The following is a 12,292-nucleotide window of genomic DNA, read 5'->3' as shown; positions in this document are numbered from 1 at the left end:
AAACAAAATCAACACCACCTCATACAACCACAGGACCCAGAACAATGGGCTAAAAACATTGCCAGAAAAAAGGATGATGTAGTTACTCATGAAAGATTAACACACACAATTTTCTATCATGTGAAATGTTCAATTAAGAGCTCTTTTCTTGAAGCAAACCAACTGATCTACTACTTTCTCCCCACTGTTAACCTTTGGATAAAACACAGCTAAGCCAGCAACTCTTTAGAAATCTTATAACAAAAACATTTTACTCCAAAAAATTCTCATATTTAAGTGAAAAGACCTATACATACAGACTTATTCCTCAAAGAGCATCCAAATTATGCAGTCTTGCCTTTTATCAGACACCTGTAAATTACTAATAATTAAAAGTAACATTCTGCTTCTGTTAAGTATCTAAAACATTGAAAAGATCCATTCAAATTGATGCCACTTTTGCTCTTCCTACTCAAAATCATCTGTGAAAATTGTCCACTTTACTGATGTCTCACACCCCTCTCAGTTTATACCCAAAATCATTAAGTCCAACTGAACTATACATGAGTCAACATAAAATACATTCACCCAAGCTAAATGGAAATTAAGAGGTGTAAGCACAGACATTCAAGTTATGTATTATAAATCACAGTAATCAATACTGCACTTTGATCACATTTTAGATTAAAGAGATCCAGATTTTCCTTTCTTTTTAACTGTTTTGATACTTTTGCTTTACCATTTAGTATTCCCTTTCCTACTGAATTCATGTAACAGATTTAGAACGCTGATCATCAAGGCTGAAGAGGGTTAAACACTAACTTCAAAGGTCTCATCAGCTCCTTCTAAGATTTTTAATCTCTCTTAAATTTACAGCAAATGATCAGATAGTGTGCCTGCAAATCCCAAGTGATTAGTTAAATAGTTCAGATCATCAACTTCCCCTATTCGTTATGAAAATTCAAGTTCAACCTCACAGTATTATCAGACCAGTCAGTGAACTCATTAACTCCAAATGAGTTATAAATCTATTTGTTCTACTATTTCAATGGAATCAACCAAAATAATTTTAAATGTCAAAAATTTTTAAATTTAAATTTGGTTGACCTAGTAGGTCAAACAAAACTGTATAAAATAAGCTTGGTTTTGTTAAAATAAAAACAGACAAAATAAAAAAGGACTGTGGTTTTGCAAGTAGGTCACTAAGGCCTTTAAAGGACTATAGGCAAACTTAGTACCAGACAACACCAAGTGTCAACTGCACCAAGAAGCACAGTTGTGCCACACACCCCTCAGACTTTCCGAAGCCATATGAAGTGGGCAAAAGGACCATATCTACATGGCAATTTTAAAAGAAATCTTAAAATACACACACACACACTCCACTATTTCAGAGACAGGATCTAGAAGTAAAACATGTTACATTCAGGAGGATGACCTCCTCCCAAGTTATTACTTTTGTAACAGAACCTGAAAGTACCAGCTATCAACCAAGAATTCTACAACACGCTTTGGTAATGGCCACACAGAACTCCTGACAAGTTGGCCAGATGAGTTTTGAAATCCTGTGAACAAGTTCAAGAACTACTTGCATAAAATACCCAGACTGAAATGGGTACTTGCACTACACGCCACCTTGGTTATCAAAGGCAAAAACCCCTCAAAACATCGTTATTACCCACATCATACTGACTTGGTTTAACAACTTTTCCCACTGTCCATAAAAACCCAGAGCCATATCAAAACACCCAATCTACATCCAACATGTAAGAATTAAGATTTCTTCCTGAAACTTTTTTCCAGAATAGAAAGTAGACATAGAAACCCTCTCTCACTCCAAAAGAAGCAACTTAAAGCTTTTCCACCTTATTTTCAGCATCTTAGTGAAAGGAGTTATAGTTGTTATAAAAGCAACATTGCTTATTAAGAAACTCGAACACTGTTGAACAGATTGAATTATTCCACACTGCTATAAAGAAACCACAGTCTGAAAACCATTAATAAAACAGGTGGAGCTACCACAATTCTGATACTATGTTATCTTGGTAACAATACAGACAAGTAAAAGGCACTGATTTACTGAACTTTATATGCTGAAGGCTCTCAAAACTGTGGGAGCCATGTATGTGCTGTGAAGTCTGTACATGTAATTTATACTTATTTTATCATCTTTACTAAGAAAAGAACTTTACGTTTTACTCACCTGACATATTTTCCCGTTTCCTTCGTTGCAACAGCACTGCTCTTTCTTTATCTAAACTCCTGAAATTAGAAAATAAATCAGTGCATTTAGGTATTAAAACAGACTTCTAGCATTTCCCATTGACTATTACAGAATAAACAGTAAAGTAACTAAATGTTCAGATACTTAGAAAAATATCAGTTGTGCACTGTTCCATTCAATTTTAGAATTCTAAATCAACAAAACTACTCACCTGGGTTGGCAACGTTCACACAGATATATGTCAGGAATATGCTGTCTGTCAATCCCCATGCAGTCAATGTGCTGCCAGACACTATGAAAACATCAAAACAAAACCCCAACATTAAAGTACAACTTAAAAAATTGCATGCACAATACACAGAGAAAGTAAGCTGCTCTTTTTTTTTTCATTGTCACCTTCACTCGGATTCAGTACTGCTTAAACCTACATCTTAATCACTATTTTTGCCACCACTCTGCTAGCTGACTCATTTTCTCTCTTGGAAATTGTTTTCCAACATCAGAAATAAAATGGTAAATTATCACAACAGAGAGCAAGATAGAGACAAATATCTTCAGCAATAAGACTTATGCTTTACACAGCAACAAGTGGTTTGGTTTTAAACAAAAGGATTCGTTTCTCTTTTAGAAATGGGTACATAAAATATTTCTATATAGAGAAATATACATTAAGATACAGTTTGATTTCCTTATGTATTTTAAGAGAAAAATAAATATACATTTTTATACACCCTTATAAACTGGTAGTACTGTTGCATAGCATAGAAAGAGCTTTAGAGCTTTAACTTCTTTCCTGAGTCAGGGAAGAGACTGCTTGCTAGACTGAAGGCTAACCTAAAACACCAGGTTACACCCAGCCCTACATTGCTATGGATGAGGGACACAAAACCAGTTATTTTCCCACCAGGAAAGAGTTGTGGTAAATTCACAACTCCTCCCAGAGACTCTCTTGTTCAGAGGAAAAAGACTAACTGGACTGCCTACAACTCCACTGCTGGAAGAACATCTTAATATGTTTCAAAATAATGAGCAAGATTATCAGAATTAAGGACCACCAGAAATTACTAACAAGCTTGCTACATAAGCAGATGGAAGAATGTAGCTCAAATTAATATTTTAAGCTATAGTTATAGCTATAATTATTAGCTATAATATTATTATTATTAGCTGTAATTATTATCTTACAAATACACAAAGATCTAACAAAAATCCAGGAGCATTCCATAGCCAATTGTAAAAATACAGGCTAATATTGAGTAGAAACACAATATTTGTCTTCTCCTGTTAAGTATATCAGCTCTAAAAATTTCTAATCTTATTTTTCCAATTCCAAGTATTCAACAGCAGTCTCTTATTATACTATGATCAAATAGGTGCTTAAGCATAAACCCAGAAGTGTAAATATTTAACTTCAGCTTGTCCATTAAGAATCTAGGTTAGTCTTTTCATACTTATTAACTGAATCCTTTGAAAAATGAAGACTAATCAGAAAAATCACGAACAGAGAAACCAGTATTCAAGAAGTTTTTTTCACATTCTTTTTCATCCTTCATGTTCTTTGATTTACATATACATAATTCACCAAGATGCTTTATTACTTAGTACGTGCACATTAAGTAATGCCTAGGTCTTCATTTACCCTACTAACAAATAACTTGGGACAAAGTACCTCAGACATCCTTTTTAGAGGGGAAAAAAGGCATACCCTTAATTAAGCAGCAATGCACAAGCAAAGGCATGACCAAATTCACGAGAAGTCAAGACTGACCAGAATTAAATTATAAAATAATCACTGCCCTTAACTGACTATGTTGCCTATTAGAAGAACACACAACCTTCAGCACTTTTTTGATGAAAGGAAATTTCTTGTTACTCATCGTAATTAAAACACCATTTACTTACATTTACTTTCAGTGCAGCCTGAAGTAATTTTTACTTTTTAAGTTATTTTAATATGCATTACCTGCATTTGTCACAACAGATCATATATCCATCATCATGGGTAAAGCCACAAATGCATCTGGTAATATCTGTTCCATAGCTTCCATCCTCCGACGTACTGATGGTAGTAGCACTGGAGGTTTCATCAAAGTTGGGAGTGGTAAATATGCCTACTTCATTCTTGCTTATAAGCACTGATGGAGGAGGAGAAGCTGGAGGCGTTGGAGGAGGCCGAGCACCATAGTTATGGTCCTAGAATTTTGTGAAAAGGTAATTTATCATAAATGCTCATACACCAATAGTTATTCAAGCCAAAATGTAAGAATTCATTTGGCAAAGAACTTCTTATTTTTGTAGTAAAAGGTGAGAATTTTAGTTATATGCCAATTCAATCTTATTTTCTAACTTCTCAACTATATCATACATTTAAGTGAACTATGTTCTGCTTCTGATAGATCATTTTTATCCAACTTACCCAACTCCCCATAAGATACAGAAATAAAAGCATGCCTCAGTTTCTCCAGATAAAAACAGCAGATTTTTCCAGAATATATTTTGTACAGAATACTTTGCACCAAACTTACTGCATAGGGCAAACCAATGTAACTGTGCGAATGCGAGCCGCTGGTATACAACTGGTGTGGATAACTGTTCGATTTTTCAACTACCACAGGGCTAGCTTCTACAGATTCTGGTCTGCAAGGCAAAAGACAGATGAAGAACAAGTGCAATTACTATGGAATTTATATTAATAAACCGGAGGTACTTGCTGCACAACTTCTAATAAATTCCCTGCTGATTCTGTTTAAAGCAGCATTGGGGGCAGCATCTTGCAAGCCCCCGGGAGCCCCCTCATTGAGCAGAAACAGAATTCCAAAGGGAATTCTGCCCAGGGACTGACGCTGCATTCCGGGGCTGCACAGCCTTCGAGCCCTGCAGTGACACACAGCGGCGGTGGCGGGGCACCACCGCACCCACTGCTCCTACCAGCAGAGATCCTAACTGGGGCAAACTGTCTAAACAAGGCAGTTTCTATTGATTTAGCCTTAAATAGAGAAAGGTGATAAGGTTTTGCAAGACAAGGTTTTGTATCAAAGGCTGCGCCTTCTTCAATATACAATCTATGGTTTATATGCACTAAACCACAATACAAAACAAGAAAGATAAATGAATATTAGAACAGGAAGATCTATTTGAGCACAAAAAATTACATCTTCGTGGCCCTTCTCGAGCAGTTGTTCGTGTATGCATGACTGAGATAACTTGCAGTTTTTTCGTTGCACCATATGATTTGATAACATGAAGACAAATGAATCCAGGTTACTAAAGAAGGAGTTTTTTTAAACAAAAAAAAAGGAGCCACAAAATATCAACATTTAGAACTGAAGTGGATTTGACTGACATTACAAATCAGGTCTGGTTCAGTTTTCAAATTTCATTTTTATTATGTGTGAATTCTATTTCCTGTCACTTATCTTACTAATTCCTTGAGCTGATTTTAAAAATAAACTTGGTGTTTCTGAATCTTAAATTAAAATAGATACTTGATGGGATTTTTTCTTACACACTAATAGAGGCTTTTTTGCTATGCCATGAAGCAATACTAGTTTGTTATGAAAGCACACCAGAAACCTACATTTGTTACTTTTTGGAAAAGATATAATTAATCATTAACTTTCTGAACAAAATGCAGTATTTTCATATCTCTTTGAAAGTGTCCTACTAATGGGTTTGGTGGCCTATTTCTTCTTAAGAGCTCTTTCCCATGTGAGGTTACTACCCTAATGATAAAATTTATAATAATAAAATCATCTTGTTTAAGAAGAAACTAGGTAAAACCACTTCTGGGTGAGGGCTTTAGTTCCTAGAGTCCAAAGAAAAAAAAATTTAAAAAAGACTGTCTCCAACAGTCATCAGCTGCCTTTTTTTGAGAAAGCGAATAAACACGTGAGCACAAAAATCATGTGAAGTACTAACGTTAGAAATACAACTTCTGACTAGCATAAGACAAACCAAATCTGACAGCAGTTGCTCTTCATTCCCTCATTAACCCAGAAAAATCTTCATTTACACTCTTACATTTTTCACAACTTGAAAATACAATTTTGTTTGGAGTTTGTTTTAATTAGCTTCTAGAAGCATCTTAGAACTTAAGCTCATGACTAAAATAAAGACAAAAGATAAAAACCTGTGCCTTTCCAACCGATGTTCTTTTACCTATTATTTACCAACACATCTGTGCAGTAATCACACATTTTTTCTGTGCTCCAATAATCCTTCTGATGACCCAGTCAACTAAAATGCCAGTGAATGAGGCATCAGCTATGCATCCATCATGACTATGGCAGAAATTAGCTTCTCCAGGAACAAGGATGTCTTGACACTGCAATGCTCCTACTGCTGTTCTTCCCCATTTCCTGAATGGGACAAGCAGCAGCACAGGTACCCTCACCCACTCTGTGTTCAATGCTCAACCTAGGTCTTGCTGAAAAATACTCCATTTTCAGAGCAGGAAGGCTTACTAAGGACAGGCAGGAGGGGATTCTGGTACAATCCATCCTGGATTAATTTAGGAGAGTTTCCTTCATTAAAAATAAGTATTACTATGACCTAAATACCAGCTACTTAAACGCAGGAACATTCAGTGAAAGATACCAGAATGAAAGTGTCCTAAAAAGAGACACTGTGCATTTCATCATCTGACAACAAAAGTCAAAAAGATAGTCCAGGTCCCTTTCAAGATTTGGGGCAAGACAATACACCCAAACACCCTACATCCATTTCTTATTACTCTAGCCTTTTATAAACCACTTAAGAGAACAAAATTTAATTATTTAGAGGAATAACAGTGGTGGGAAGCAGAAGCGTAAAGTTTCCAAAAATATTCATTTATCACCAACTGTTTTAACACTCATAAAACAGATTCAGAGAACAATGTTACTAAGAAAAAGTCACATCTTCACTTGAACAAGGAAAACCAGAAAAATGGTGGGAGAAAAATCAGGTGATACAGAACGGCAACTATTAAATTTGGAGCACAACCAGCTTTCAGTAAAACTTTTTTCAAATGCTTATCCAGGCACAGACACTACTTTCAATTATACCAGATGCTCACCAGAGCTCTGAATGTAACTGCTACTGTTCCATTTACCCACTGCACTGGGCTGGGGAAGTGGGGAAGAAACCAAGAACTATGGGAAGGAGCTCCCAGAGCATTCACTTCAGCTAAAAATTAACTATCGTAGGTTTCCTTTACAGTCAACAGGAAAGTGATACAGATGCCACAAAGCAGTACAGACTGAGCACCATTCTTCCAGAGAGCCACAGACAAAATCAACTTTGACAAACAGGTTACTGAACTCCTTATCACTCCTGGTTTTGCCAACCATGTGCATGACCTCAAACAGAAATGATGCCCTCCATACTCCTGTCTGTTCAAAGGTCAAACCCTTCTTTCTGAAACAGGCATCTCAGAACTGCACAGCTCTGAGGAGAAATGCCTCTTGGAAAAATACTCAGTTGTACACATGATTAAAGCATGAGATGCTACCTAATTTAAAAATCAAGTTTTACATTTTTTGGGCTCAAGTGCCAGGGCCCAAGCAGCAAGGCACTAACTACTGTACCAAAGACAAACACCCCCTCATTTCACCACTGGCATTCTTACAGCCATCCCAGAAAGCAAGTTTGCAGGAGGAAAACATGCAAGCATTCAGATCTATGAAAACACTGTAAGGCTTTCCTAGCTTGTATTTTTGGATATTAGTCAATTCTGTCAAAGGCTGAGGTACTAAGACTGTCAGCCCTCTAATCATACCACATTTTTCAGCTTCACCTCAAACAACTGCTGTCTTACTTCGTAACTAAAAGGTATTTATTGTATTTTTGGTTTTCATCCAAACTGCAATTTTGTATTCCAACACAGTACATACAAAGCTTGATCAAAATGTTAGTATTATTTCCTAAATACTCCTAAATAAACCAACATTACTGTGATAAACTGACCATGGTATTTTGCTAAAATATCATATAAACTTGCTAAGCGCTGTGGTCAGCAATTCAAATCTGTACAAAACGTTCACAGGGAACAAACCAAGAAGCTCTACACGAAAGCTTTCCACATGCTCTTGGGCTACAGTTATTTAAGACATTCCTGTACCTTGAAAAAAGAAATACAGTATTTTATAAACTCAGTTTAAAAAAGCAAAGATGCCCATATTTTAAAAAAAAAAAAGCCTTGAGAGAATTTTCATTTAGCAAGTGAAACAACTTCATGTTCTGAGTCATTTCCTACTGTTCATATCTAAAATGGAAACAAAATATTCTGCATGTTGCCAGCAGATGGCATTAGTGAGAAACTAAAAGCAACACGGAGACCAGTTAATTTATGAAACCTCAGTCACTACACTTTTATAGCCAGTCACCTTGGATTAAGGAAATCAACCTGTAACAAGTCACAGAAAGCCAACTTGTCTCTAAAATGTCATCTTCCCCCACTCCACTACTTTTAAACATTGTTTTATATCTGACCATTAGTAATAAATTTAAAAAAAAAAAAGGAGAAAAGAAAAGAAACAAATAAAGCTCACAACTTTTGACTAATACCCAAAATACAATTAGTTAGAATTTGGGGCCATCAACCACTTTCATAAATATACAGATATTCAAACAGGAAACAAAATCTCACTGAAATGCTCAAAGACAGATGGGGTATCCAAGCTTTAAGCTGTGAGCTAAGTGTACTACAAGTACTTCCTGAACATGTGTCTGAACTCCAAATGCAACCTCTCAGCAACATCAATCTTCCACAATCCAGTTTGAAAGGTCTGATTTTCAAAGGAGTTTAGGTTTATTTTCTATTTGTACCAGCACACCTGAACAGTATCTAGCTGAAGGCCATCTCAGATAAAGGAGTACAATATACTTTGCCTGAGAAACAACATTTTCTATTTCAAGACACTTCATCTAACTGAAGACATCTGACAGGCTTCAATACCTAGACAACAAGAATCAAGGACTGCTTCTCTAGCAGGGAGTGGGTTCTGCTACCTAAGCACCTTGCAGCAGGCCCTACAAGTACAGGCTGGCCTGATACTATCTGCATGTAAGACTACACCAATGTTCCTTTTCCCCTGGATACTGAACTCAGTGCAGTGATCTGTACACTGGGATTGTGAGGTTTATTACACAGCCGTTCTCCCCAAAAAACATGTATGGATATAACCGGAAGAGCAGTACCACCAGTGGCATTTCCCAATGTGTAGCTTATACTTAGGCTCTAAGCTACACAAGCACTCAGTGAAGCCAGGAAGAATATTTTGAACCTTCAGAAATGGCTTGTTCTGCTTAAAAGGACCTTACCACTAAGAAATCACAAATCCTCATCTTTAGTAAGATCTACAAGTGAAGGCCTGTGTGTTTTGTCTACAATGACACAAAGATCTATCTGGAGACCCCACTAAAGTACACATAATGTAAGAAACAAACCATTTCACCCAATTTTTAAGATCCTTAAACCTCTTAGTAGGCTATTCTACACACAGCTATTTGCTACAATTATTAAAATAATATGTGGAACTATTAAGTCTTATAAAATATCATCTCTTTTAATAGGCTTATGCCTTGGTTCAAAACATAAAGAAAAATCTTTCAGTACTAGGAGACTGCACTACACAAAGAGCTTTTTCCTAAGCTGCTTCTCCTGCATAATCAAGTTTGCCACTCCCCCATTCTTGTGTTTGCTCATGCTTCAGCAACTGATGAAGCAATATCTGACCTGCCAGTCACAGTGGAAAAATTCTAGCTCCTCCCCCCTGGGAAAACCCCAGAACCTGCTCAAAGACCATCTACAACTGTTACTAATACACTCCATATCCAACATGCCACCCTCTGGAAGAAAACGTGCAAAAACAAAGAGTAAACCACACGGACTGTGATAGAAAAGGTTCACAACTGTGTAAGCTGGTAGATTAGGGACACACCTTAGTGTCACACTTCTTGTGACAGTAACATGGCTTTCAAATCAGCGTACGCCAATCATGCAGCTACCCATATTTCAGTGTGAGTACAGCAGAGATGACAAGAATTAATCTAAGTGGTAACAGCCACTTAACATCTGAAGAAAAGCAGCTCCTAACTGGGTCGCTCTGCCACAGTATCAAGCAAACAACACACTCTGAACTCTATCTTGTTTATACTGACAACTAAATTTATTTATTTTAATTTCAGCATGACATGGTGTGTCTGCAAGGAATGTCAGCAACCTCAGGAATCATGACCCTCTCTAAACATAAAAGAAAAGCACTACAGTTAAAAAATTTTCTGCACCAAGGTAGAGTATTCCTAACAGGAAAAGATAAAACAACAAAAAATTCTGAACTGCAAATTCTTGGTTCTCTTCAAATAAAACAGCACAAACCTAGAATAGCCTCATATATACCTGTAGAGAAACATGTTTTAAAAAGCTGTTCTAGAGTTCGCCTAAAATTTTCCTTCTAAGTTTGAAAGACAAACCACTGTTTCTTAAACATTTGACAGTCATGCTGATGCTACACAGACAGAAAAGTTTGTTTGACAAGAAATGTATCCAGTCAGAGATCAACAATACCTAAACCTTAGCCCATCAATACTGCACAGAAGAGTAGGGGGAAAAAACCAGAGAACAACCACAACACAAAAAACCACACATGCACAACACCTCCCCCCAACCCTAAAAAACACCCCACAAGTCACCCTCCCCATCCCCCAAAACCCAGAAACTCACTACACTACAATATTTGGGGCAAAGCCAGAGTTTACTGAATGCATTTCACTGGCTCTTTATAACCCTTTATATACAGTTACTAAATGATTTTCTACTTGCTTTATAATTAGAAATAACTTTTGAAGACATGGTATTAGCATTTCAGCTAGGCCTTCTATTTTCATTAAGAAATGCACCCTTGTCTTGATTACTACTACTTTCTTGCAGTTTAATGCACCAAATTATTTAATCTTTCTAAGGTGCAAAATCAAAAGATATTTTGACATGTAGTTAAAAAGGAAACTGAAATGACAAAATATTTGAAGTATAAGAAGTAAACCAAGCAGCATCTTTATCTGTCAGTCTGATAAGCAAGAAAAACATGCATTTGTAGAAACATTTAGCTTCTCTCCTTTGCTCCCCTACAGTGGAAGAAACTGACATAAGAATGAAGTGACAGTTATTAATTCAAGTAATTAAAAATTCAACAAAACGAAGGAAACTCTTAAGTTTTCTCCAACTGTATTCAAAAGACGGTCATGAAGGAAAAAATTAAAGTAATGAAAAAAAATAAGTAAGAGAACTTACAAATTATGTTCACATACTTACTCTGAGCCTGCAGCCATTTCCAAATAAGAAGTATCTGCTGTGTCAACCCCCAATGGGATCACTATGCTCATGACGTTCGTTTCTGATAAATTCGATTACTACGGAGTCCTATGCATTGGTATCCAAAACACTGGGGCATGCCAGCCACAGTGCTCATTGCAAACATCTAAGTGCATCCACAAACCCTGTCAAAAACAAAACACAACATGCAGGAGATTAAGTCAGTTCATTTTAAACCCGGGCAATTTTACATCACGTATTTATTTTATTTTAAAAATTTGCCATTTTTATCACAATTACTTCACTAGTTGTATTTTACACAAGCAAAAGGAGAACATTCAATCTTCTCTAAAATTAACTGCAAATAAATTTCTTTAAAGAGTGTGATGATCTTAACACCTGAACTTGAGTATATTACAAATGGACAATCATTCAAATTTCTGATTAAAAACCCCAGCACAATCAGGGAAGTGCCAGAGATTAGTCCTGTGTCGTCAAAGCTTAGTTGTTGTACCTTTCAACAGAAACCTAGTCAGAGAATTTGTAATTTTTAGCCAACAGTGCTCTGTTGTGTTTTGCACTTAAAAAAAAACAACCTAATGCTTTAACTATCATTTATTTTCTTAAAAACAAAATAATTCTAATAATTCACAATAATGATAGGAAACATTTTCGATTTTAATAAACCACCATTAGAAGATACTATGCCTGTTCAGTGCCACTTTTGGAGGTGATTTTTTTAAAGGAGTAAAATAAAAATAGTCAGTAGTAGTTTTTAACTGTAAAGCAAACTACAA

At 36.2% G+C, this 12,292-nt stretch overlaps 1 protein-coding gene across 4 annotated transcripts in view; it reads right to left on the bottom strand.

The window, feature by feature from the left end:
• The window catches only part of KMT2E (lysine methyltransferase 2E (inactive)), a 54,926-nt gene that overhangs the window by 26,311 nt on the left and 16,323 nt on the right, over positions 1-12,292 (bottom strand). For all 4 annotated transcript variants that reach the window (XM_039723690.1, XM_039723692.1, XM_039723693.1 and 1 more), the window contains 5 exons: positions 11,496-11,680; positions 4,729-4,840; positions 4,167-4,396; positions 2,415-2,495; positions 2,183-2,241 (listed from right to left, as the gene is read on the bottom strand). In XM_039723690.1, coding sequence (XP_039579624.1) covers positions 2,183-2,241; positions 2,415-2,495; positions 4,167-4,396; positions 4,729-4,840; positions 11,496-11,566 — 553 coding nt within the window. In that variant the 5' untranslated portion in view covers positions 11,567-11,680. The remainder of the gene's footprint in view (positions 1-2,182; positions 2,242-2,414; positions 2,496-4,166; positions 4,397-4,728; positions 4,841-11,495; positions 11,681-12,292) is intronic.

The sequence above is a fragment of the Passer montanus genome, unplaced genomic scaffold, assembly GCF_014805655.1.
Source record: "Passer montanus isolate IOZ18808 unplaced genomic scaffold, ASM1480565v1 scaffold50, whole genome shotgun sequence".
NCBI classification, from domain to species: domain Eukaryota; kingdom Metazoa; phylum Chordata; class Aves; order Passeriformes; family Passeridae; genus Passer; species Passer montanus.
The sequence above is the reverse complement of the archived record's forward strand: the minus strand, read 5'-3'. Positions and strand labels throughout refer to the sequence as shown.